Source organism: Paroedura picta, chromosome 6 (genome assembly GCF_049243985.1).
Source record: "Paroedura picta isolate Pp20150507F chromosome 6, Ppicta_v3.0, whole genome shotgun sequence".
NCBI lineage: Eukaryota > Metazoa > Chordata > Lepidosauria > Squamata > Gekkonidae > Paroedura > Paroedura picta.
In genome coordinates, this window is record NC_135374.1 from 123,199,438 (window position 1) to 123,226,849 (window position 27,412).

Below are 27,412 nucleotides of genomic sequence, written 5' to 3' on the forward strand. Positions count from 1 at the left end.
AGGAATAGGGTCGGATAATGACAGCCAGAGCAAAAGTGAAAACAGCAGCATCGAGTGGTAACGATCTCTTTGCTAATTGGAACATGACACAAGAGCTGAAAGCCCATAGTTGGTCAGTCCAGGTGGCCCTTTGGTGTGCTTATTGGGCCTGTCTTTGTGGGAAGGGGGGTTCTGGGGGCCCAGTAGCTGGCGTTGATTCAGAGGTCCATCCTCACCTGGAGGAAGAGCCCCCTTTTGCAGGCCCGGCATAAATGGGATTGCTCCGACATCTTCTGGGAGCTCATTCCACCAGGAGGGGACCAGGACAGAGAAAGAGCTGGCCTCGGTTGAGGTCAAATGTGCTTCCTTGGGGGCAGGGATCTGCAGCCAGCTGGAATTTGTACAGCTAGTGTTCGGGGGTGGGGGGGGCAGAGGAGGCAGAGAGGCGGTCTGTGAGGTGCACAGGGCCCAGACTACGCATGGCTTTGAAGGTGATTAAGCGTGATCTGGGATTCTTCAGCCTGATCCTTAAGTCTGATCTCGGGTTCAGCTGGAAACCAGTGCAGCTGCTGAAGCACGAGCTGGCTGTGGGCCTTCCACGGTGTCCCTGTGAGGATCCTGGCCGCTGTATTCTGGACCAGCTGTAGTTTCCAGAGCAGGGATAAGGGTAGGCCTGCATAGAGTGAGTAGCAGAAGTCCGGTCTAGAGGTGACCGTTGCTTGGTGCCCAGGTGTGCCGGGGCCGAGTAGGGCACTAGTAGTTTGGCTGGGCACAGGTGATGGAACGCCAGCTGTGCTACTCTGGTGACCTGCACCTCCAGAGAGAGGGAGGCCTCGAGGATGCCACTGAGATTTCTGGTGGAGTGGGTCCCTGATAGTTGCATTCCACCTAGGTTGGGTAGGCGCACTTCCTCGCTTGGAGCCTTCCTGCCCAGCCACAGGACCTCCGTCTTTGAAGGGTTGAGCTTCAGGCGACTCTGCTTGAGCCACCTTGGCACTGCTTCCAGACAGTGGGCTAAAGATTCTGGGGGTGAATCAGGGCAACCAACCATCAGGAGCAAGAGCTGGGTGTCAGCTGCATATTGGTGCCATCCTAGCCCAGACCTCTGCACCAGCTGGGTGAGAGGGTATGAAAGATGTTAAATAAGACTGGAGAGAGTAATAGAACACCATTTGTGAGTCGGCAGCTGTTCGATGGTCTCTCTCCAATGGCTACCCTCTGTCTGGGACCCCAGAGGAAGGAGATCAGCCATTGGAGGGCTGTCCCCCATATCTTAGTGAGGTGGTGAGTTAGAAGCTAATGACTGACTGTGTTGAACACTGCTGAGAGGTCCAGTAACACAAGCAGTTCTGATCCACCTTGGTCCGGCTGGCGAGAAAGGTCGTCTCTCTGGGTGGTTGGCACTGTTTCAGCCCCATGGCTGGGCCAGAAGCCTGACTCGGATGGGTCTAGGACTGAAGCGTCATCTGGAATGCTGATATTTGGTTTGCTGCAGCATTTTCCACCGTTCTACTAGATGCGAAGTGGGTCAGTAGCTGGCATGCGATCTGGATCTAGTGTGACTGTAGGGGAAGGAATAGTATCGCAGACAAAACCAAGCACAATTGTGCAGCGTGATTGGTGATCTGTGATTTTGATGCATGGGCAGTTTTATTCTACTTCACCTGGTTATTTCAGGCACTTTTTTGTTTTATCCATCAAAGATTATCTTCAATACTTTCTGCTCCCAGGAAAGGAGGCCCCCCCCTAGGAGCTTTGATCTGGATGATCTCTCCCATGGGGTGGACCCCCTGGGCATGGTGCGTCAGGCCACCTGCTTGTTCAAGATGTTGTCCATTGTGCTGGTTTCCCCAGCTGGAGAACGGAGCAGTCTGGCTCTCCCTTTGTGGATTACGCCGTGGACAGAAATGCATAAGGATAAGCGTTCAGGCGGCATTCCTGTGTTTTTCCGGCATGCACAAGACAAGGCCTCTAAAGCTAATTATTCTCCTTCCAGGTCCGTTTTCCCCATCCACCCTTCCTTTAGAATAATGGCTTTAGCAGAGCCCCCGGTTGTCGGAAGCGCTACGCAGCAATGGCTGGTCCCAGAGCTCTTGACGCTTTTCCTTTTCCATTACATGAAGCCTCTGAGCAAGAGCGAAGAAAGGAGAGTTATTAATGAGAAGGTCAGTGTGTGTGTGTGTGTGTGTGTGTGCTCGCACAAAAATCTGGCTACCTGCTGGGCTCCTTCTAGATTCCCTTGTGGTTTGGTGGGAGCTGTGCTGGAAGGGCTTGAGCTCCCTTCTCCTCTTAGATTTTTGTGCAGGATGTAGAATTGGGCACTCAGGAAACATGTGAGCCTGTATGTATGCTAGTAAGATGTATCATTCTCTCTTTGGTGTGTCTGTCTGTTTTCTCCCCTTGTTAGGTCTCAACTGTGCCCAGTGCTGTGGTGGAGCAGCTGTTGAGGTTGACACACAAACTTCGCGAGACTCAGGACCCCCGAGTGAGAACGCTTCCCATGCTTGAGCCATCTGTGCCCCCTGGCTTGCTCTTTGTCCCCAATTCCTTCTGTTCCCGGAGTGGTCGGTGAAGTCTGCCTCTGTGGGGTTTCCTGCTAGCCACCCCTCGAGGCCACTGAAGCGTGTCCTCAGCTGGCCGTCCCCGTGGCTTCGGATGTGGCTGGCCACTCCGGGGTGGCTGCAGGCTCAGCTTGATTCTGAGCTGGCTGGACGAGGCACATGACACAGCCCTCGGTTTCCTAGCAAGACGATCATTAGAACAGCTGTAGCGGAACAGAGAGGATAACAGCGAGAGTTAAGAGGATCAAAGAATATTTTGCTTGATTATCTTCATTATAGGAATGCTTTATTTTAAGCAGAAATGATTACCCAGTATGCATCTTGACTGATGTTAATTTTGGAGAACAAAGACCTTTTACTCCTTTAATGCCTCAGCTCCGTCGGCTCATCTGGATCAACGTATGGGCAGCTTTGCGTAGGTGCAGTTTTCTGCCCCAATGGTCTGGTGATCCTTAATTGCTGGTAACGAGTGAGGGAAAACAGGCCCTCTGAGCAGGGCTGCCTTTTCAAAAACTGGAAAATGTCCAGCGGCCGGCAGCGTCTCTGTGAGTCACCGCGCAGGCCGAGGGGAAATTCCTCCAGATGAGCAGTGACAGGACATCTGCAGAAAGGCTATAAATAGGCTGTTTGTGCTCTGAGTTGAAATGTGTCCTGTTAGATATACAGTGAGAGGCAAGGGAGTGGGAGGAGGAGAAGCCCGTGAGTGGGGGGGGGGGCAGATGCCCATGGGGGCCTGACCCCCAGTCCTAATCTATTTTTATAGCCCTTAATTAATCTTGCTCCTACGGGTTATGCTTTGATGTTTTTGCCAGCTTTCTCCATTTTGCTTAAATGTTTTCTGGATTTGGAAGGTGACTGGTGCGGAGTCCCCCAGGGTGCTGCCTGTAGGTGGCATGGTGCCCACCCCCCCTTCCAGGCACCCACTGTTGGTTTCTAGAAAATGGAGGGGGCGGGGGGGGCTTGGGCCCAGCAAGACATCTGGTAGACCTTTGGAAACCTGTTTGGCTGTGCAGATTTTTACCAATGCTGCCTTGACAGCAGCTACCACCACAGCATAAGGATGTTCACTTTGTGACTGAAGGGAAGTTGAGGCAGCCTTTTCATGGCTGCACCCACCACTCCACATCAGAATGCCCAAAGTGCCTGCAGGCTCAAGAATGGATGTGCATGTAATGGGAGCGTGCACTGAGCAGTCCCAGAGATCCTGGCACCTCTGGAGAGAACGAACCCCCCTTGAGCTGCGGGCCCTTGGAGAGCTTCCTGTTTTCCATGGGGGCCTGCAAAAGGGAGCTCTTCCGCCAGGGTTATGGCCGGGGCCAGTGCGAGAGCAGGTGGTCTGGGTCCCCCTTGCGATTGGGGCCTGAACATCTTGGATTTCATTGTATGGATTTTCCTTTTGTGTGACCCACCGCAAGCTGTTATTTCAAGAGCGGCGGGCTATATATCCAATAAATAAATAAATACGTACGTACGTAGGTAGGTAGGTAGGTAGGTAGGTACATACCCGTGAAAGGTCTGAAGGCTGCAATTTCTTCACACGGAGCTTTGAAGAAGAGACCCCCTCTCCACAGTGGCAGAGGACAAGTTGAAGGAAAAGCCCCCCCCCCCCCTGGCCTTCATGCCGGAAGAGACAGGGAAGGCATTGCGTCTCCCGTACATTTCCTCCCTTCCTGAGCTGTCGACGGAGGACTCCTGAGTGAAACTGTTTCTCTCCTGCCTAGGCTCAGTCGTTAGCATCGTCCTTGTCCACACGGCAGCTCCTGAGAGTTTGTCGACGGCTCTCCCACTACCCAGACGAGAGCCTCGGCCATGCAATAAACAAAGCTTGTCTTTCTAGGTATGTGCTTGTAGTGTTGTCGCATTTAAAAGTTGACGAGGCCAGGAGACGGTTCTCTTGTGTGCCCAGAGGCTGCCTTGGGTAGGCCAGCAGGTGCCCTCCTTCTGGCCTCTTGCAAACAGAAGTTCCAGGCAGAGACTGGTCAGTCTCTGTAAAGTGCAAGCATCCAGCACGTGGGGAAGCCTTGGAGTTTCTCCCAGAAGACTGAATTTATGTATTTGGAAAACTGTGTGTGCCATTTCTTCAGAGAACCTGCTTGAGGTAGGTGACAACCCAAAACGTGATAGACCAGGGGTAGTCAAACTGCGGCCCTCCAGATGTCCATGGACTACAATTCCCAGGAGCCCCCTGCCAGTGTTCGCTGGCAGGGGGCTTCTGGGAATTGTAGTCCATGGACATCTGGAGGGCCGCAGTTTGACTACCCCTGTGATAGACTTCTAAAGCACGTTGAGTATCATTTTTTTTTAAATTAGCAGCCATTTGAAACCCAGTCTTAAGAAACAGGCTAAAACATTTAGCAGCCTGAAGTAAACACTCCTCAGTCTAGAAGTAGACTGGAAACACAATTTCAGAAGCTCAGGCCCTTAATTGCAAGTGGGACGGAGCATCACGTGACTGGGCAGTGGCTTTAAACTGCACAGGGTCACCCTGTAGACTTGCCTGGGAGAGGCTAGTCTCTCTTCTCTGGTGCTGTGCCCAGCTTGTTCAGGGGCTTGAGTCCTGCTCCCTGGGCCGTCACTCTCTGAAGTGTTTAGACCTGAATGAATACACCTGCGATCACATTTGACCAGAGAAGCCTTTCTGTGTGAGACTTACATCTGAGTAAACGTGCCCAGGACTGGCTCGTAAATTATTTGTGTTTTTTATTCTGGACATGTGCGGCTGGGAGTATTCGTAGCAGAAGTGCGGAGGCTGGTCGTATCAAGACGTTAAGAGCACAGTAGCCTGTAAGTCTGTGAAACAGTCTCTCTCTCTCTCTCTTTCTCACCCCCCACCCCCATCTCCATAGGTTTCTGCCCAACCTGGCAGCATCCGCTTTACATAAAAATCTGCTGGACTGCGGGATTCACACAAGCCCTGCGGAGGCCGAAACAGCAGACGAGGACAAAGCTTTGAGTTGTAAGTTGATAACCTTTCCCCCCTTCCCCTGTAGAAGTGAGCCCAATAAAAGTGAGGCCATTCCAGCAGCCAGAGTCCTGCAAGGTGAGTATTTATGACTGTTACGAGCACAGGGGGAAATGGGACTGAATTGTCCACAGTTCGTGGGTGGCCCAGAGGAAGGGCTGCCAAGGCCCAGCAGGAAGCAGGCTCAGATTTTTTATTCTCCTCTTGCTGTTAGATTCGAGTCCAGGAACACCTTGGAGACCAGCACGGAGTTTGGGGGATGCACCTTCAAGGGTCCTTCTGAAGGGAGCCTGGAACTCTTGTTGGCCTCTATTTTTATTTTTATTTTCACATTTCTATACCACCGCTTTCAAAAAGTCTCGTGGCGGTTTACAACAATCCAGTAAAACACAATGAAACCCCCTAAAAACACCCCTTAATACATTAGTCAGATGGCAGTCGATAAGAGTTCCAGTCTGAGAGGGTGCTTACAATTTGCTGATCTACTGCAGCCCAACATGGCTGAAACTGTGGTCTCTCTCAGGGACATGTCTCAAGCTCCTCTTTGCCTGTCGGCCATGTTGAAAAGGGTGAGGGGAGTGGGCCAGAGCAGCTCCCCACTCAACGCAGCCTGCTCTAAAATGGCCTCTTTCCTTTTGCCATTACCCAACACGTTTCTTATGACAACTGAGGCAGAAATGTTCCTGCTCGTGTCTTTTGGGGTTCCTGGTCATTCCACTTTTCCTGTTGAGAAACATTTCAAGCAGAGGAAGAGAAATGGGTGTGCCCGTGAAGTGGCTTCTAGTTTAGTCCCCTCCCCACAGTATCAACGTTTAACAAGGGTGGCATGGAATGTGAGGCCGGCTGCTTAGACCTTGTGGCCTCCGTCGGGCGCCATTTTGACCCTTCAGCTTCTAGTTCAAGTTATATTGAAGAAGAAGAGTTGGCTCTTAGATGCCGCTTTTCTCTACCCAAAAGAGTTTCAAAGTGGCTTACAATCCTCTTCCCACAACAGACACCCTGTGAGGTGGGTGAGGCTGAGAGAGCCCTGAGATTACTGAAGAAGAAGAAGAGTTGGTTCTTAGATGCCGCTTTTCTCTACCCGAAGGAGTCTCAAAGCGGCTTCTAGTCGCCTTCCCTTCCTCTCCCCACAGCAGACACCCTGTGAGGTGGGTGAGGCTGAGAGAGCCCTGAAATTACTGAAGAAGAAGTGTTGGTTCTTATATGCCGCTTTTCTCTACCAGAAGGAATCTTAAAACGGCTTACAGTTGCCTTCCCTTTCCTCTCCCCACAACAGACAGCCTGTGGGGTGGGTGAGGCTGAGAGAGCCCTGATATCACTGCCCAGTCAGAACAGCTTTATCAGAGCTGTGGCAAGCCCAAGGCCACCCAGCTGGCTGCATATGGGCGAGGAGTGGGAAATCAATCCCGGCTCACCAGATTAGAGGACACACCCCTACTCATTAAACCAAGCTTGCACTTGCACTTCACACTCTTACCTGTAACATGTGAAAAATGTTTTACTAGCATCATGTTGTGACCTGGATTTCAGCACTTACTCTCCAGCAATTTCCCTCTGCCTAGCAATGTCCAGGCTTAGCTGGCAGCTGCCCCCCAGACAAGGCCTTTCTCCCCCCCCCCCCTTTAGAAGAGATGCCAGCGACTGAGCTTGGGGCCTGCTGCAGATTTGGGATGTATTTTGACATGAAACATGTACGTGTTGTTTGTCTTGCCCTTTATTATGTTCCTTGCAGCTACAACTTTGACCTTTCCCATTACATATTTAACTACAATGTGCCTAACTGTCGGGAAATGAATAGTGCTTAATGTATCTGAAACATCCAGGTGACATCAGCTCGGGAGTCCTGAGGATCGGGGCTGCTACCATCCCAGTTCACAGCCCCAATGAAAGGATGAAGGTGCCTGACGTTCTCTTCTATGAAAACAAGCAAGTAGGTGTTTCTTCCTAAACAGTGCAGTCGGGTTTTCATAATAAAGGGCTGGCCACAAATAAAGCCAATTTTTTGGGTGAAAAATGCTAATTTTACCTGCTAATTTGTTCAGTCATTTCAGAGATCAAGTTTATGTTCCTGGTACAAGTCCAGATTCTAAAACTTTTACAATTCACTTTCTAGGAGGGGAACAAACTGCAGTTTGTTGTCAGTATCCCAATTCAGATATCACAGCAAACTGCGGTTTATTTCTAAAAATACAACCCTGCCATTGCCATGAATTCTTTTTTAAAAGTAAAGTATTCTCTAGTCTCAAAACGGCAGTAGTTACTCACAGTTAACCTGTGCCTGATGTCTGTGGATAAACTGGAAGGCATCTTACCACAGTTTGGTGTTATGGCCTCTAATCTGGAGAACTGGGTTTGATTCTCCACTCTTCTTCCACATTCAGCCAGCTGGGTGACCTTGAACCAGTCACAGTTCCCTCAGCCGAAACAATCTCTTCCTTGGGTCAGTCAGTCAGAGCAGGGGTTATTCCACTTGAGCCAATTCACACCTAGTACAGGCGGAAATTGGTACATCCAGACTACATTGAATACCAAGCTGTGTGCTGTTGGACTCGGATTGCCAGGGTCCAGGTCTTCCAATTTGACGGACCCAGATTCCAAGAGACATCCATCAATGGCCACAACCTGGGTATGTTGCACCTTTCCCCTGATGAGGATCTGGTTCTATTGCTGGAAAGAGCAGTCAGTATATGACTGGGTAGCTCCTGAGTCGACCAGAGCATGGGCCAGGAGCCAGTGCCCATCTGGGAGCTGGATCGGTCCCGGCAAGAGCAGATGGTGTAAATGTGAGATGGGACCCCCAGTTCCTCCCAGGCGACCGGACTCACAGTCAGCTGGGAGCGGGCTTTCCCCCCTGCATTTGGTTAGTCTTTTTCTCAGGGCACTGGCCTACATAGTAACCGGCCCCTCCGCAATAGAGGTACACGTTTTGCGGCCGATGGTGTTCTTTCTCGGTTGTGGTGAACCATGGTTAAGCTCTGCCCAATTGCATGGGCTCTCCAGGGCCTGGGGCTTCCCCAGGTGAGGATGCAGGTACCAGAGGCCGGGGATTTGGGGTTTGTGACTTGACTGGAGTGCAGGAGAGGTCCAGCCATTGTTCTTCCGTCCTGAAGCACATCTGCACCAGTTCAGTTAATACACAGGGCCGCCAGTCTGCCTGAGCCCGCTCGTCCAGGACCTTGTCCACCGCTCCCACCACATACTGATCTACCAACATGTTCTAATCGAGGTCCTGGGCCAATATCTGGAACTCAGCCGTGTAGTCATGGCCTGACCGAGCCCCCTGCTGCAGCTACTTGATACTCTGTGCTACCTGAGTAACTTTCTGGGCATCTCTAAAAACGGCATCCGTTGTGCTTCAAAGTTCCATCTATTTCCTGATGTTTCTAACATTTTCTATTATAACTTTAATCGAGTCTCTCAATATTCTTAGGCATGATACATTATCTAAAGATACTTTATAGCAGTTTTCTCTTAACATCTGACTTATTGTGAACTTAATGTTTCTCCCGTAGTTGTTCCCTTTGTGACAGATATTTGTTCTCTAAAATTTTGCATCCATTTAATTGTGTAATCATGTAAATGTATGCAATGTTCCATGTAAACCACCCAGAGCTGTAAAGAATGGGTGGTATAAAAAAACCCAAATAAATTTGGGATAATGCTCTCTTAATGTTTTAGTGGGATTTTATGGGTTATTCTGTTTTGTGGTTTTTTATTCAGTAGGCCACCTCGAGGCGACATTTGTCAAGAGAGGTGGGATACAAATTTAAAAATAAATAAAAATACATTTTTCACTTTTTCGTGTTTCAAATTTAAGTAGTAACTTATATATCCATCAGAGCGGATGGTCTTTTTGCTTAGTTATCATCGGTTCAAACTTTGTCTTTTCTCCTAAGGCTCTGAAATCCATATTTATTGCTTCCTTTAATTTAAATATGATTGCTAATTATTAGCCACTTAACTGACCCAGAGAGCTGTGATTAGAACAATTCCCTGTATTTCTAACCAGTTTTAATTTATATCTTAGCAGATCTATGGTCTAAGCAGTTTTATATATTGTTATTTTATGAGTAAATCCATGTTTTGGGCTATTTTTTTTTAACTGCAAAATTGCTAATTATGACTTTGCTGGTCTATGACGGTAATAAAGATACGCCTGTCTGTCTGTTAGCCACTGAACATTAGATCTTTCATTGTTAATATTTTGCCAGGTCTTGAGTTTCCCTTGGGTGTTTAACATATTGCCATTTTTGGCCCTGGTGGAACAAGCTGCCGCCTGACCCTGGGGTCCTGATGGGGCTGTTAGGCATCACTCTTCCACCAGGGCTGTGGCTGAGGCCAGAGCGACCTACTGAAAGGGACTCCCACTGATCCTTGCAGCTCTTCCCTGCTCCCCTCGTGTCCATGCTACTGAAGTATCTACACATTCAACAGCTGGGGAAAGAAAGAGATGGCAGTAGGAGGGGGGAAAGCTCGTTCGATAGTTAAAATTAGTTCAGATTATTGGAATTATATACCGCCACTCATGGCAATTGCCATCCTGTGGCAGTAAAACAGTAAAAAATCACAATAAAAGGTAAAGGTATCCCCTGTGAAAGCACCTGGTCATGTCTGACCCTTTGGGTGACGCCCTCCAGCGTTTTCATGGCAGACTCAATACGGGATGGTTTGCCAGTGCCTTCCCCAGTCATTACCGTTTATCCCCCCAGCAAGCTGGGTACTCATTTTACCGACCTCGGAAGGACGGAAGGCTGAGTCAACCTTGAGCTGGCTGCTGTGATCGAACTCCCAGCCTCATGGGCAGAGCTTTCAGACTGCATGTCTGCTGCCTTACCACTCTGTGCCACAAGAGGCTAAACCTCCATAATTCCCCAATAAAAATGACCAAACAATAAAGAGAACAATAAATGGTGGCATAAACTACACAAATAGGGTCTCTCAGTCCCAGCTCTGCTGTTCCAGCCTGGGGGACCAGGCATGCCCTAGATAATATAAGCCTGGGGGTTGATCTCAACGTATAACCAGGGGGGACTCACAGCTGACCACCCCAGTCATCCGCCCGGCCTCAACCAAACGCCTGGCGGAAGAGCTCCATCTGGCAGGCCCTGAGGAACCATCAGGGCCCTCAGCTCTTCCGGGAGCTCATTCACCAGGTTGGGGCCAGGGCTGAAAAAGCCCTGGCCCTGTTTGAGGCCAGGCGGATATCCCGGGGGCTGGGGACAGCCAGCAGAGAGCAGAGAGCGGGGAGCTTAAGCAGATAAGCAGTCCCTCAGATATGTAGGACCCAGGCCGCCTATAGCCTTAAAGGTCAAAACCAAAGACTTGAACTTGATCCAGAATTAGTTGCCAGGTAGATGATAAGGCCTGCCTCAAGCCCTAAGAGAGGGAGGGGATTTAGGAGTAGCATTATAATGATAATAATAATAAAAGCAAATGTTGCGCTTCACTGAAACGAGTGTGTGTATATTAGTAGCAATTGTACCTCAACTTCACTTTTCATGAATGACCTTTCCTTCTAGCATCTGATGGTGATGGAAGATATGCTGAAAGACTTCTTGCTCGGAGAGCACCTTCTCTTAGTCGGCAACCAGGTGAGAGCCATCAGCAGTTCAGTTGCTACTTATATGTATGTTTTTGATGTGATGCAGCATTTTTGTACCCAGGGGCACCTTTATGACCGGCACAATTTAATCCTGGGTCTAGAAGAAGAAGAAGAAGAGTTGGTTCTTATATGCCGCTTTCCCCTACTCGAAGGAGGCTCAAAGCGGCTTACAGTCGCCTTCCCTTTACTCTCCCCACAACAGACACCCTGTGAGGTGGGTGAGGCTGAGAGAGCCCTGATATTCCTGCTCAGTCAGAACAGTTTTATCAGTGCTGTGGCGAGCCCAAGGTCACCCAGCTGGCTGCATGTGGGGAAGTGCAGAATCAAACCCGGCATGCCAGATTAGAAGTCCGCACTCCTAACCACTACACCAAACTGGCTCTCATTGAGGTTTTTGTGTGCCGGCAGCTGATGCATCTGATGCGACTTGCATAGGTGGATGCAGGCTTTTGCAATGTGCTTCCTCTGGGAGCTGGTTCTGCCCTCGCTGGTTCACATAATGCTGCTTTGCCTCGGTTTTGTTTGAGGCAGATCTTATTTTGTCGGGAGTTTCCTTCACACTCATTTCCCAGTGGATTAGGAATAGAATCCAGAACAGATTGGCAAATGATGTTCAGTGCAGCCATCTATGAAACAGAAATGCACGTTTTTATTTCTGTTGGGCTGTCACCCTAAGCGATTTCTCCAACCTCAGAAAACTGGATAAACAACTGGATTTGAGTCTGGTACCCAGGCCACGTATAGCCTTAAAAGTTAAAACCAAACCTGGAACCTGATTTGGGCTGCAACTGGCAACCAACGCAGATGCCTCAGCACTGGCTGGATAAAGGTCCTCCAGGATGTACCAGAGAGGACCCTAGCTGTTGCATTTTGCATCAGCTGAAATTTCTGGGTCAAGAACAAGGGTAAGCCCACGTAGAGCAAGTGACAGAAGTCCGGCCTAGAGGTGACCATTGCACTAGGCAGTCCTGTGGCAGGTAGGGCGCTAGCAGCCTGGCTTGGCGCAGATGAAAAAACGCCATACAGGTTGCTTCCAGGACCTGGCCCTCCAATGGCAGAGGTATCCAAGGCCACACCTAGGTTCCTGGCCAAGGTTGAGATGTTAAGCTGCACTCTGGCCGGGGTTGGCAGGTATGCTTCCGGTCCCACCGTTTTCCTCCCCAACCACAGGACCTCTTTCTTAAAGAGGATGAATCTCAGGTGATTCTGCTCTAAGCATTCAGATATGGCTTCAAAACGACAGGTAAATGTATCGGGGTGGGGGGAGTCTGGCCAGCCGGCCATGAGGAGATAGAGCTGGGTGTCATCTGCTCATTGATGACAACCCAACCCATAGCTCTGGACCAGCTGGGCCAGAGGGCACATAAAGATGTAAAATAATGTAGGGGAGAGCACTGCCCCCTGTGGGACTCCACTGGGGAGTTGGCGGAGACGTTACAGCTCCTCCCCTTCAGCGACCCTCTGTGACCGGTTCCAGAGAAACTGACAGGCTGTCCCTCAAATCCCATCCTTGATGAAACAGCAGGCCAACCACACGTGGTCAAATGCACTGACAGATCATGAGGATGGCCAATCTGCCCCGATCCAGCTGACTCCCGAGATCTTGTGGGTCTTGGAGATACTCCTGGCCTTGAGTCTCTCTCTTCTCCTGCAGACCACCATGGCTGCGCTCTGGAATGATCTCCTGAATAACCACAGATTAAAGCTTCTTGGGTCAGCTCTGGTGGCTGAACAGTGCCTACCTCCACTCTGTTAATGACCCTTATAGAGGGTGTGTCCTTTGAGGCCAGAGCTCTCCCTTATGTATGGTCTGAGGGCCCTGTTTGGCAGTGGGCATATTTTAGCCTGCCCGTGGGGACTGATGGATCCTGCGGGTTTCCTAAATGCTCTGTGGGATTGCTCCCCGACGCCCTTTCCTCCCTCCCTCAGCCTAGCTCCCGGATATTCTGAGGACCTAAGGAGGAGGAAGGGGGAAGTGGGACGCCCAGAGTGAGTGTGGAGAAAGACTCGCCATGAGGGTGTATGAGGTGGCAGAGAAGGTGGCTAAGTGTGAGTTTTATCCATGGGCTCTTGCCCCACTCAGTCGTCTAGGGTAGCTCAGTCTCCTACCGCCCTCGGGACAGGGGGCACCAAAACGGTAGTCGATCGGATTAGAGCTGCAAGGCTTTAGCAGCCTATTTGGCAGATAAGATCTCGTTGCTCTGCTGCGACCTTCCTTCCCTGCTTGGTACACAAAGGAAGCCGGAGACCCCTTGGCTGTCTTGGGGGGGGGGGAGGGGATACGTTTGATGGCTTCACTTGGCTTTCTTTAACCAAAGTAAACAACCTTCTGAGATCAGTGCAGGTGGCCACCGGCCACTTTGATCCCCGCTCTTCCACTACAGCTTGGTGTCGTGGTTAGGAGTGCAGACTTCTAATCTGATGGGCCGGGTGTGATTCCCCGCTCCTCCTCCACAGGCCGCCAGCTGGGTGACCTTGGGCCAGTCACAGCCACAGGGGAGTGGAGATCACTGTGCCTCCTGTAGAGAGATGTGAGGTGCATGAAATTGGGGGGGGAGGGGGGAGGCGGAAGCCAGCAAACAAGAATGACCTTTGCCCTCATCAAAACCTGAAAAAAAGATCCAAAGCGTTCCATATGCTTACTGTGCCTTTTGCCCATGTGACTCATTAGTCTGGAAACAGCCTGGTTGCTCCTGATATACCAAGACTGAGCCAAAGAGCTGGCAAAATTGTAGTCTACCTCTTGGGCCCTCCTTGGTGTTGGTGAGCAGTGAGCAGAGTTCAGGGGGGTTGACGCGTGTCTTGTCATGGTGGCCATCCAGCTGCCAACTTGCCAACAAGGTGTGTAGAACTTGCTGGGATGGCTGAAGTGAAATCGTTTTGCACTTGAGGTGGGACAGGCAGGAAGTGTCCCAGGATCTTTGCTGGCCTGTCGTTGGAGCTGTACCAGCTTAAGCTCTTGGGTGCCTGGGCTGCTTAATATAAACCAGTTTGAAACTTTCTGTTAATGCAAAGGTGTAAGTGTAATCTTTTTCTTCACAGGGTGTGGGGAAAAACAAAATTGTTGACCGATTCCTTTACCTGTTGAACAGGCCGAGAGAATATTTGCAGCTGCATCGGTAAGAGATAGTTAATTCTTGGGCATTTATTTATTTGTTTGTTTTCTCCTCACATGCTTTGCTTTCTTCATGTCTGGCATCTTCTGTGGGGATCAAAAGTAGCCTGCCATGTTCTCTTTCTCCTGGGCTTTATCCTCACAAGAACCCCGGGAGGCGGCTTAGGCTGAGACACCATCCAGCCCACTTTCCAGGCCCAAAGAGAGGAGAGGTGGGTGGAGCCAGGTCCAGCCTCGTCCTCATCGGACAGCTCTAATCGCCACACCGTGCTAGTTCAAAATCTGCATCCATTATCAGTGGCTGATGCCAGTTTTCTTTGTTTTTACAAAACTCCATCTTGCCTTCCTCAGGCCTTCCACCTCAAAAACTTGTTTCACTAAGTGCAAGAAAAGATGAGTCAGCCTCCCTTTTCAGCTTACTCACCCAGGGAGTGGCAGTAAAAAAGAAAATGCAGTCTTGGGCTGTATCACCAGAGGCATCACATCAAAATCACAAGATGTCATAGTCCCACTACTTACTGTATTGGTCAGATCCCACCTGGAGTCCTGAGTGCAGTTCTGGAGGCCTCACTTCAAAAAGGATGTGGACAAAACTGAGAGGGTGCAGAGGAGAGCGACGAGGATGATCTGGGGCCAAGGGACCAAGCCCTATGAGGAGAGGTTGAGGGACTTGGGAATGTTCGGCCTGGAGAAGAGGAGGCTGAGGGGGGACAGGAGGACTCTCTTTAAGTATTTGAAAGGTGGTCACTTGGAGAAGAGCAGGGAGCGGTTTCTGTTGGCAGCAGAGGACAGGATCCGCAGTAATACCTTTGAACTATGTGTAGAACAGTACTGGCTGGATATCAGGAAAAAAATTCAAGGCCAGAGTAGTTCAGCAGTGGAATTGGCTGCCTAAAGAGGTGGGGAGCTCCCCCTCACTGGCAGTCTTCAGTCAGCAGCTGGACAGATCCTTCTCCTGGATGCTTGAAGCTGATCCTGCACTGAGCAGGGGGAGGGATTAGATGGCCTTCCTGGCCCCTTCCCACTCTAGGATTCCATGAGTCTAGTTCAGCAGTGGAAGGGGCTGCCTAAGGAGGTGGGGAGCTCCCCCTCACTGGCGGTCTTCAAGGAGCGGCTGGACAGATCCTTCTCCTGGATGCTTGAGGCTGATCCGGCCTTGAGCAGGGGCTTGGACAGGTTGGCCTGTCTCTATGATTCTACAGGAACCCAGTATATTGGCCCCCATCCCTGATGGAAAGCCTGATTATTGCTCGGGCTGGAGGCTGTAGCTTTATGTCGGCTGGAGGCAGAGCTCAGACCCCAGTCTGGCACCCCTGGATGCTGTGGCCTTGCTGAAACCATGAGCCAAACTAGACATGACATGTGGCCACCATGGAGAGTTTCAGCTATTGGTTCCTCATGGAAATTCAGTCTGAGTATTTTTCGGCAGCCCATCTTGGAACAAGAGAGCCATGTGGGGCTGGAGGAGGTGCTTTACGAACCCCTGTTACTGCCTTATACTGACCCTGTCCCTTAGTCTGTCCAGGTCACTCTGACAGTGCCTCTCCAGGTCTCTGTTTGAGGTCTTTGTCCTCTTAAACCGGAGAGGCTGTGGATTGAACTTGGGACCTTCCGTGTGCTCCTGTCCTATATCACAGCTGTTTCCCAGGGGTGGGGCATCACTTGGCTCCTCAGGAGGCTGCTCATGCCCTTGGCACTTGTAGCTGTGTGACCACAAGCCCCATGGCAGCCACTCAAGGGACCTAATGTGCAGCGTGGCTCCAAGTGGGCATGGGAACTGACCCGTGGTATGGCAGACCACTTGGAGTTTCTTGACAGAGTGTACCCGTAATAAATATTTCCCTGGGGTTAAACTAGTTAGTTAGTTAGTTAGTTAGTTAGTTAGTTAGTTAGTTAGTTAGTTAGTTAGTTAGTTAGTTTTTGTGTGTGTGTTTTTTGTTTTTTGTTTTTTTGCTTTTGTTTGTTTATAACATTAGCTGCATTTCTCCCTTGTGGAACTGAAGCTGGCTTACAATATAAATGAAGCATAAAAAACACAATAAAAACAACAGTTATAAAAACCCATGGAAAGTCATCATTTAAAAGCTCCAATTACGTCTGCTAGGAAATAAAAGCTCCATTAGTCAGATAAAGTCCTAAATAAAATTGTCTCCAGCTGCCTCCTGAAGGTCGGCTGTGAGTGTGTGTGTGGGGGGGGGGGGCAGGTGCTCCTTCATGGGGATATAAATTATCCGCCTTGATTAAGGAGAAAGGGAACTGTCTGTCATCCATCCACTCCATTTTTGAACAAATTGTGTCAGTCCTTTCATGTGCACTAGTAAAATTTTACAAGCTTGATGCAACACAATTCTTAAAAATTGACATGGAAGGAAATGGTTGCTCATGCGTTCCAACGTGTACTTTAGTCAAAGTGGATGAGATTTGTTTTTAAAAGAGCCTGTGGGGTCAAGCGGAAAACCTACTTTAGAGATGGAAAGAGCGTGGATGGAACAGTGCTTGTTAAAAATACACTGAGCCCCTCTGGGTAGAGACGGAGAGATTGTTGCCGTCTGGCTGATGAAGGTGAATGGTGAAAGCGGGACCTCAGAATCTCACATCATTAATGGTTCTCTGCTATTTACTTTGAAAGATTTTGGCTTCATTTAGACATTTAGGCATTAGGACAAACCTCTCTGGGTTGACATTGGGTGAAAACAAACCTGGTGCTGTGTTTGTACTTTCCGTTCTGCATGGAGTACAGAATACACCCACACAGATAATATAAATATAAATCTAGCTCACTGCCTCACCGACACCAAGATGTGGGGAACAGCCTTCCATGATCTCCTTCCTCTGGGGCTCACGGTTGGAGAGAACAATCGCTACCACTTGTGGAGTTCTGCAGGGAGCGGTCCCCTCTCCAGTCTTATTCAGCATCTTTATGTGCCCTCTTCCCCAGCTGCTGCGGAGGATCAGGCTAGGGTGCAATCAGTATGCAGATGACACCCAGCTCTTCCTCCTGATGGATGGCTGTCTGGCTTCACCCCCAGAATCTTTAGCCAAATGTCTGGAAAGGATGGCTCCAGCAGAGTCCTCTGAAGCTCAGTCCTTCCAAGAGGGTGGTCCTGTGGCTGGGAAGGGAGGGCCCATGTGAGGAAGTTCGATAGCCCAACCTGGACAGGGCGCAGCTATGCCAGGAAGCTGGATGTGATCCCTCTCTGGAGGCACCGGTCATGAGAGTAGCGCAGCTGGCGTTCCACCACCCACGCCAAGCCAAACTCCTAGCGCCCTACTTGTCCCTGGAGCACCATGCGACAGTCACCTCTAGACTGTAGTAGTTTGTTATTATGGTCACAGACTATCAAATGTCAAATTCAGATAAAAACAGTAAAAAAACCATCAGAATAATATAAAGTCACATGCCACAGTGGCTCATGTGCTGATCACCTCTAGAATGGATTTCTGCAACTCACTCTACACGGACCCTCCCTGATCCCTGATCTGGAAACTACAAGTGGTCTAGAATGCAGAGAACAGAGTTTTTACAGGGGCACCTTGAAGGGCCCACAGCCAGCCTGTGCTCCAAGAGCTGCACTGGTTACTAGTTGAATTCCGGATCATGTTTAGGTCTTGGTAATCACCTTTAAGGCCGTATGTGGTGGGGGCCCCGTGTACCTCTCTGCCCATGCCTCTCAAAGAACACTGTGCTCAGCCAACTCCAAGCGGCTGGTGATCCCTGGCCCCAAGGAAGCACATTTGGCCTCAGCCGGGGCCAGATCCGTCCTTTTTGACTGACCATCGTAGTTTGGAATACTGAGCTTTGCTCTCCCATTAAAACCAGTGGTGGACAGGATTTTGGGGTACTTAATGCTCTTCCTCCCAAGTTTGCTTTTGAATAAAGCCTGTATGTTCTTGTTTGGTCTTAGGGACACCACCGTCCAAAGCCTTACCCTGCAGCCTTCTGTTAAAGACGGTCTTGTGGTGTACGAGGATTCTCCACTTGTAAGTTGCCACTAAGGCTTTCGTTTTAATATAAGAGATTTTCCGTATAGTAAGTTGAAAGACACAGACCTTGATGTTTATGTATTGTGGCTGTCCATATGATACTCCAAGGATAAAAATCCTTAAGTGGTTTTCAGAGTAGGAATTGTAGCCATCTCTGGTACAGAGGAACTCAGGTTGAAAACGGAGGATGCATCGGATTTTTCCCCCAGCTCTCAGTCCATTTCAAATGCTGATGAAGCCACATATTATTGTGAAATACTCATATTTCTCATTTCTCTGCACATGATGTAACCCCTGAATGCAGACACTTTATTTATTATTTATTTATTGAATCCTAACCATGAATAATCCTTGAATCCTAACCATGACAAACCCAGCCCAGAGAATCTTGGTAGATTTTGGTGTAGTAGTTAAGAGTGCGGACTTCTAATCTGGCGAGCCGGGTTCGATTCTGCACTCCCCCACATGCAGCCAGCTGGGTGACCTTGGGCTCGCCACGGCACTGATAAAACTGTTCTGACCGAGCTCTCTCAGGGCTCTCTCAGCCTCACCCACCTCACAGGGTGTCTGTTGAGGGGAGAGGAAAGGGAAGGTGACTGTAAGCCGCTTTGAGCCTCCTTTGGGTAGAGAAATGTGGCATCTAAGAACCAACTCTTCTTCTTTTAATTCTAAAGCAGCTGTTCTCCTTCATAGCTGAGTGTCTCTTAGGATATCTTCTGCTGCTGAGCCTTGAGCATCCTATGTAGACACAAGTGTTTGGTAATTCAGTAGAGAGAGGTTTCTATACCTTGCTTTTCACTATTCAAAGTGGCTTATAATCTCTTACCCCACAGGGTGTCTGTTGTGGGGAGAGGAATGGGAAGGCGACTGTAAGCCGCTTTGAGCCTCCTTCGGGTAGGGAAAAGCGGCATATAAGAACCAACTCTTCTTCTTCTTCTTCTTCCCCTTCCTCTCCCCCTCTCAGATGCCATGTGAGTTAGGTGAGGCTGAGAGAGCTCTAAAGGCACTCTCTTCTCCAAGGGACCTGGGACTGCCCTAAGGTCACCCAGCTGGCTGCATGTGGAGGAGGAGTGGGGAATCAAACTCGGCACGACAGATTACAGGCTGCTGCCTTTGACCACGACACCACGCTGGTGTAGGCACATGAGGGTGATCTCCTAAGAGTCAGTGGTATCAATGTGTGTAATCCACTCTTCCTTTCCTGCTGCCCCCATATACGGATCCTGTTTTTACTTCCCTAAAGAAAAATTGGGTTATTCATCAGTATTCAGTGAAGCATTTGACATTATGTTCCCCCAAGAACCGAAAATGGGAGCTTTCTGAGGTATCTCTCCATCTCATCTTGCGGGGGGGGGGTGTCAGGTGTTGGGAAAGCATCAAGAACCATTTTTGTTTCTTCTCTTGTTTCTGCCCTTGTGCCGTTTTAGTTTGGTCCAGGAATGCCTGGGAAGGAAACGGCTATCATTGTGGAAGGGCTTGGGGGGGGAGGGATGATGCCGTTTCCGGTCTGTGTGATGCACCTGAATGCTTTTTCCAGGTGAAAGCAGTCAAGTCGGGTCACGTTTTAGTTATTGACGAGGCAGATAAGGCGCCAACGAATGTCACCTGCATTTTGAAAACTTTAGTGGAAAGTGGAGAAATGATCCTTTCCGATGGACGGCGTCTCGTGGCCAGTAAGTCGCTCCTAGCAGTTGTATTTATTGCAAGTAGTTTGTCAGATTAATAGACTGAAATAACTATGGGGCTTCTTTGTAAATGTACTTCTTTGTAAATGTATTTGTCTGTATAAGGAGTGCACAGAATTTCCCCAAGGTTGCCAAGGGCTTCTTAGAAATAAAATGCAGAATCAGATTCTTGTTAAAAGTGTGTTATTAAAAAGTGTTTTGTATACGACTCTTCTTTTGGGTCTGGCTTCTGTTACACAAACGGTAGCTTGCAAAATCATTCAGCCAAAATGGCAGCGAATTCAGAATGATCATGTAATAAGAATGGGCCGGATCCAGAGAACAGAGCTTTACTTCCTCACCTCTCCCCTGCTGGCCACCAAAGCACCCAGTGCATAAAGTTCAGGAGATCCTCGGGAACAGAGTGGGAGGCCTGGGGAAGGGGGGGGGGGCATCACTCTCGGTTGCATGGGCAGAAGAGGTCCGGATCCAACACACAACGTTAATGTTGTCGGTGGGCTGGATCAAAGGAGCAGGGGGAGCCCTGTTCGTGAACCTGCGTGAAACAGCCCTTGGCCCCTCAGGGTCAGTCTTGTGTACTCAGACAGGCAGCTGCTCTTCAGGTCTTCCACGTCACCTCTTACCTGACCCTTTCAACGGGAAAAGCCAGGGATTGGCCTTCTGCAAGCCAAGTGGATGCTCTAACAGTGGGCTATGAAATTGAACATCCCACCTCCCACTGTGAGCCCCTCCCCCAATGCCCTCTGAAACACTGTTCCTAGGCTGCAGCACCCCCCCCCCCCCGAAGTAACACCAGGAAAAATCTTGGGGGGAAATGGGGTCTGTGGTAAGAAATGGGGGTCAGCAAAGATCTCCCCTGCCTTCCTGTAGGTGCACCGCTGGGATGAGGGACCAGAATTCAGATTCATAGGGGACGGGCCAGTTTTTAATGCTTTTCCTCCAGGGGTGGTGAAAAGTGCTATCATGTGAGAGGCAGCTTATGGTGACCCCCCCCGGGGGGGGGTTCAGGGCAGACGACAAGCAGACACTAACCAGGTTGACAAAAACGGGCTTGTATGGGCTGTCCAGGTCTCTTCCATTATAAAGCTATTTGTTAAGCAGCTATTTCTCTCTTCCATCCCAACTCAAGTTGCCCCTTCTGAGCTTTGAAGGATGTAACTGTGCTTGGCGGAGCACTGCTCCATCCCCACGGGCCAACTCTACAAACTCCCCGTAGGCCGTCTGCCCTCGCAGTCACTGCTGCCGTGTCCTGGAGTGTCCTGGAGCTGCCCTCAGAAGCCAGGACTCCCTGCGAGCATCCGGCCCTCCTGAGCCCTGGGCTGCAGAGGAGTGCTGGCCAAGGGCACGATGGGGCAGTCCCCTGGTGGGCCTGGGTTCTACTCAGATGGTGCCTTGAAAAGCAGAATAGATGAACTGCAAATCTGTATCCTTCGCAGATCCTGCCAGTGTCAGTGGAAGGAAGAACGTGGTAGTCATTCATCCCGACTTCAGGATGATCGTGCTAGCCAACAGGCCTGGATTCCCTTTCTTGGGTAACGACTTTTTTGGAACCCTGGGTAAGTGGAACCCTTCCTAAAAAGTGGCCATTTCTTGGTGGAGCTCAGCACGGAGAATGTCAGCTTTGTTGCAGAAAGCTGTCTTGGCAGAAAGGACAAGAAGGAATCCATCTTGATTTTGTGGGTGTCTGATTCAGAATCGCAACACAGAGGCTCCCTTGGTTATAAGCCTCACTTGAAAATTACATATATCTTTTGTTTCAGCCAACGTGGAGTTCTGGGGAAACAGTTGCAAACAAAGAGTGTAGAAGTTAAGATAAAGGATTAAATATGCAAAATTATTTTGCTGATCAAGCATCAGAACTGGTGTTTTCAAGATATAGACAGGAGAAAATACATTTCAGGCCTTCCTGTAAAATGAGCTCAGAGTGAGAAGGCAAGATCTGAAAAACGCATGATGCTGATCTAGTCCATTCAGCTGACTGTCAGGAGCTACCTACGGCCTTGTCTGTATCTGTGGCCTGACAGGTTTATGAGTGGAGATGTTGGTCTGCCTGGGGCCGACTATATGCAAAGCATGGTCTTTGTTCAGCTGGCAGGTCTTTCCTGTGCTTAGTAGCATGGCTCTCCTGCATGCTGGGATCTCTGCCTTCTTTTCAGTGAAGGGGTCCTGGGGCTGGGAAGGAGGCACCTGTGGAAGATTTTTCTTGCTTACCTTGCTTATTCGGAGGGAAGGGAGGGCAAGTGCTATCCTTTCACACCTCCCGTGGAAAAATGGAGACGTGTTCCTTCAGTGCAGGAATGGGGGATGGATGACCTCAGGATTCCCAATTAGCCTGCAGGCTGAGAAACAGGCACATTTTTAAAAGCCTGCAAACAGGCAAGAGGCAGCTGTCTAAAGGTGGTTGATCCTAACTGATAAGGTTGATGTTTGATTTACTAATCTTTAGCTTGCTGCTGCTTTCATCTAACTCTCTTCATTCCCTTGTTATTTTAGGAGATATCTTCAGCTGCCATGCAGTGGATAACCCTAAACGAGATTCAGAGCTTGCGATGCTGCGTCAGTATGGACCGGGGGTTCCGGAGCCCGTCCTGCAGAAGCTGGTGGCTGCTTTTGGGGAGCTCCGAAGCTTGGCTGATCAAGGAGTAATAAACTATCCCTACTCAACTAGAGAAGTAGTGAACATAGTCAAGCACCTACAGGTACAGTGCATCGACTCCAGAGAGAGAGACTTCCTTTTCACATACGTCATTCCAAAGTGTTTTCCGTGCTCCTTCCGAGCGGTTGTGGACAGAGGAGAGCTGACACCAGAGCTGATGTCCTTCCACTCCACGGAGCAAAATGTGAGGCTTTCCTCCAGCCTGGGGAACTTCCCCAGAGAGCCATTGAAACTGGGGAAGTCTTCCCACGAGGGAGGAAAGGCTTCTGGAGCTGGGGGAACATCATCCAGCCGAATAAAGTAGGCGATTGCCCAGTGTACATGCTGAAGGCTCCCGCTGCCCCTCCCTGTGGTGTCTTCAACAGTGTCAGCAGAGGAAAGGTCTCTGCAGCCCCAGCTGAGTCTGTCAAAGCAGCAGAAGAGGGCCTGGCTGCAGCCCCCATTTCACTTTTAAAATTTACAGACATATGTCTTCAGTGCTCTGCGCAGTCTACGTTTTGTCTCTATCCCATATGCAGTTTTTCCCTGAACAGAGACAATATTTATGGACAAAAGCGTCCCAGTGGGAGGGGCTGGGGATCCACGGAAGAGCCTCTCGTTTATATGCAGAAGGTCCCTGGTTCAATCCCCAGCAGCATTGATTTTGATGGTCTGACTTAGTCATGAGGAAGCTTTGAGTATGTTTGTGTAAGAGAGTCTTATTCCCCCTGGGGGCAAAAGGGATGAGCAGAGGGGTCTGCTCTCTGGAGTGGCCTGATGGGGTACACTTGCACCCCTTGTCCCATGCTAGTGGGGAGAGGGGGATCTCTTAAATGCTGGAAAGGGGGAGGGGGTGGACCATACATGGGTGCCACGTGGGGAGCTATTAATTTATTTTTATTTATTTTATTTATATTTAGACTTCTATAAAGTCAAGGGATTCTACAGACTTAGAAATGGAAATATACCAAGCAATAATTAGCACCAAAGTATAAGTCGAAATTAGAAAAATGTCATGAATGTCATGAACAAAAGACATTTAATCAAAGTAATTCTAGAAAATTACTTTCGTAACAGAAAAGCTTAGGCAAAAAAGGTCTCCCTGACATGTAGAGGAGGTGTGCCTGCACACAAGAGCTCCCACCCTAAATGAATCTTTGTTGGTCTTAAAGATGCCCCTGCTGGACTCAATTTTTGTTGTACCTAATATGTATTATTCTTTAGCGGGGGTAGTCAAACTGCGGCCCTCCAGATGTCCACGGACTACAATTCCCATGAGCCCCTGCCAGCAAACGCTGGCAGGGGCTCATGGGAATTGTAGTCCATGGCCATTTGGAGGGCCGCAGTTTGACTACTACCCCTGATCTATAGTGTAATTATTTCAAGAGCCAATATCTGTAAAAACATAACTGCAAACAAAGTGACAACAAAATATCACATCCAACCTGGTTCTAATAGAGACTTAGAGTGGCTTAAGAGAACAGTTTATTTATTATTTATATTTATATTTTTATATAAAAAGTTTCACAGGCCGCTTCCCAAAGCTTGTAGGTGTTCCAGATGCCCTGGGCTATGCTGATAGGGTTGGGTGCTTCAGCATCTGAAGCAGCCGTTTGCGCCCAAAACATGACCTCCTAAATATTGGTAACAGCTCTATCCGAATAACCAATTGGACTTTCAGTGTTTCTTATAATTTTCCTTATCTCTGTTTTTGCTATGAGGGGTTGGGATTGTTGTTGTTAGGTGCGAAGTCGTGTCCGACCCATCGCGACCCCACAGACAATGATCCTCCAGGCCTTCCTGTCCTCTACCATTCCCCAGAGCCCATTTAAGTTTGCACCGACTGCTTCAGTGACTCCACCCAGCCACCTCATTCTCTGTCGTCCCCTTCTTCTTTTGCCCTCAGTCACCCCCAGCATTAGGCTCTTCTCCAGGGAGTCCTTCCTTCTCATGAGGTGGCCAAAGTATTTGAGTTTCATCTTCAGGATCTGGCCTTCTAAGGAGCAGGCAGGGCTGATCTCCTCTAGGACTGACCGGTTTGTTCGCCTTGCAGTCCAAGGGACTCACAAGAGTCTTCTCCAGCACCAGAGTTCAAAAGCCTCAATTCTTTGATGCTCGGCCTTCCTTATGGTCCAACTTTCGCAGCCATACATTGCAACTGGGAATACCATAGCCTTGACTAAACGCACTTTTGTTGGCAGGGTGATGTCTCTGCTTTTTAGGATGCTGTCTAGATTTGCCATAGCTTTCCTCCCCAGGAGCAAGTGTCTTTTAATTTCTTTGCTGCAGTCCCCATCTGCAGTGATCTTGGAGCCCAGGAAAATAAAATCTGTCACTATCTCCATTTCTTCCCCATCTATTTGCCAGGAATTGAGAGGGCCAGATGCCATGATCTTCATTTTCTTGATGTTGAGTTTCAAGCCAACTTTTGCACTCTCCTCCTTCACCCGCATCAACAGGCTCTTTAGTTCCTCTTCACTTTCTGCCATTAGAGTGGTATCATCTGCATATCTGAGGTTGTTGATATTTCTCTCTGCAATCTTGATCCCAATCTGTGACTCCTCTAATCCCGCCTTTCTCATGATGTGCTCCGCATACAAGTTAAATAGGCAAGGCGACAGTATACAGCCTTTAGAATCATAGAATCATAGAGTTGGAAGGGGCCATACAGGCCATCTAGTCCAACCCCCTGCTCAACGCAGGATTAGCCCTAAGCATCCTAAAGCATCCAAGAAAAATGTGTATCTAACCTTTGCTTGAAGACTGCCAGTGAGGGGGAGCTCACCATCTCCTTAGGCAGCCTATTCCACTGCTGAACTACTCTGACTGTGAAATTTTTTTTCCTGATATCTAGCCTATATCGTTGTACTTGAAGTTTAAACCCATTACTGCGTGTCCTCTCCTCTGCAGCCAACAGAAACAGCATCCTGCCCTCCTCCAAGTGACAACCTTTCAGATACTTAAAGAGGGCTATCATGTCCCCTCTCAACCTCCTTTTCTCCAGGCTGAACATTCCCAAGTCCCTCAGGTTGAAATGCATGTCTCCATCATAGTGTTAGGATAGTATTATGATGGAGAAGAGCTTCTAGTGAGCCTGGGGTCTCCATCGTAGTAGAATTACATGGACACCAGGCTCCCTAGATGCTCTTCTAGTTTGTCAGAATTTGCCCTCTCAGTTCATATAGAACTTGATAGCGGTTTCTGTTTGTGGCAGCTTATGTCTCTCCCTCCCCTTTTTTCTGTTTCTCTGCAGAAATTTCCAAGGGAAGGACTTTCGAGTGTTGTCAGAAACGTCTTTGACTTTGACTCCTACAATAATGAAATGTGTGAGATTTTAATGAGGATCTTGCACAAACATGGGATCCCCATTGGAGCAAAACCTTCCTCCGTACACCTGGCCAAGGAGTAAGGCTAACACAAGCTGCTTAGTTCTGCGAATTAAGATCACCCTGGAATGCGGGAGGGAAATTCTGTTGCCAAAGTTACTGATATTTTGTTATTTATTTATGCAGCCTCATGAATGTGCATTTACAGCATAGGACATTATTTTTAGATTGTGAATATTTTAATGATTACATTTAATAAAAGGAAATATTTGTTTTTTCTGGGTTCTCTTAATTATCTATCTTGTCTTACTGCAGTTAGCAGCTAACCCAAATAATTCTGTCTGTCAGGTGGGAACAGAAGCTGGCCCTTAATCCTGCACAAAATTGCCAGACTACATCTTGTGCAGACATTGTTCACTCCATACCGCCAGCACCAATACGTGGCTGGAGTCAGCATTTCCAGATGGACAAACATCCACACCTTTAAAGCTTTGACATATCCTGGCTAATTTCCTGAAAGAAGCTGCTTCATGCCTCTTCTTGTTGTTTTTAAAATATGAAATTCAAGCCAAGATATTTTGTTCACTCATGTTAAGGTGCAGCCTGTATGAGAGAAACAACAAATATTTCCCTTTTTCCTGGAAAAACACAACAGGATGCTGTTAGGCAGGCTGGTTTCTACAGAGTCACAATATTTTGACATCTGCAGAGGAGGGGAGGGCAGAGTTGTTTCCTGTGGCCTTGGTCCTTGGGCAGGGTCCTCTCTGGCAACTTCAAGGGACATTTTCAGAGGGGCAGTCCCATGGCTGTGCCTCAGGTTATCCTTCTCTCCACAGGCTTAGTTTATGCTTTAGTTACTTATTTTTGTATTAGTCATAGAATCATAGAGATAACCTCCACAGTAATCTAATCCAACACCCTGCAGAATGCAGGAAATTCACAACTACCTGCCCATCCCAGGGACCCCAATTCCAGGCCCAGATGATGCCTCTCCTAAAAAAACAGAACCAATGGCCAGTCTGGCCTGGAGGAAATTTGCCTCTTGACCCCCAAGCAGTGATTGGCACTTTCCTGGGCATGGAAGGAAGGGCCACAAGAGCCAAGCATGGACACAATCCCTTCTTCCTGGCCACTTACAGTCTGCCTAAATTGACAGAATCAGCATATCTATCAGATGATTATCTAACCCTTACTTTAAAACTTCCAAGGAAAGAGAATCCACCACCTCCCGAGGAAGCCGGTTCCACTGAGGAATCGCTCTGACTGTCAGGAACTTCTTCCGAATGTTTAACCGAAAATTCTTTTGAATTGATTTCATCCCATTGTTTTTTTGTCTGACCCTCTGGGGCAACAGAAAACAATTCTGCTCCATCATTTATCTGACAGTCCCTCAAGTACTTAGAATCATAGAATTGGAAGGGACCTCCTGGGTCATCTAGTCCAACCCCCTGCACTGTGCAGGACACTCACAACCCTCTCGCTCATCCACTGTCACCTGCCACCCCCTTAAGCCTTCACAGAATCAGCCTCTCCGGAGGAGACGACTGAAGATGGCGCCATAAA

At 48.9% G+C, this 27,412-nt stretch overlaps 1 protein-coding gene across 1 annotated transcript in view; it reads left to right on the forward strand.

Annotated features, from left to right (window-relative positions):
- Positions 1-27,412, forward strand: part of VWA8 (von Willebrand factor A domain containing 8) — a 108,539-nt gene that overhangs the window by 36,405 nt on the left and 44,722 nt on the right. Inside the window, exons 15-26 of the mRNA XM_077344080.1 lie at positions 1,976-2,144; positions 2,387-2,464; positions 4,262-4,377; positions 5,387-5,496; positions 7,326-7,432; positions 11,022-11,093; positions 14,147-14,223; positions 18,125-18,200; positions 19,741-19,876; positions 21,325-21,444; positions 22,382-22,587; positions 25,777-25,928. Of these exons, the coding sequence (XP_077200195.1) occupies positions 1,976-2,144; positions 2,387-2,464; positions 4,262-4,377; positions 5,387-5,496; positions 7,326-7,432; positions 11,022-11,093; positions 14,147-14,223; positions 18,125-18,200; positions 19,741-19,876; positions 21,325-21,444; positions 22,382-22,587; positions 25,777-25,928 (1,419 nt within the window). The remainder of the gene's footprint in view (positions 1-1,975; positions 2,145-2,386; positions 2,465-4,261; positions 4,378-5,386; positions 5,497-7,325; positions 7,433-11,021; positions 11,094-14,146; positions 14,224-18,124; positions 18,201-19,740; positions 19,877-21,324; positions 21,445-22,381; positions 22,588-25,776; positions 25,929-27,412) is intronic.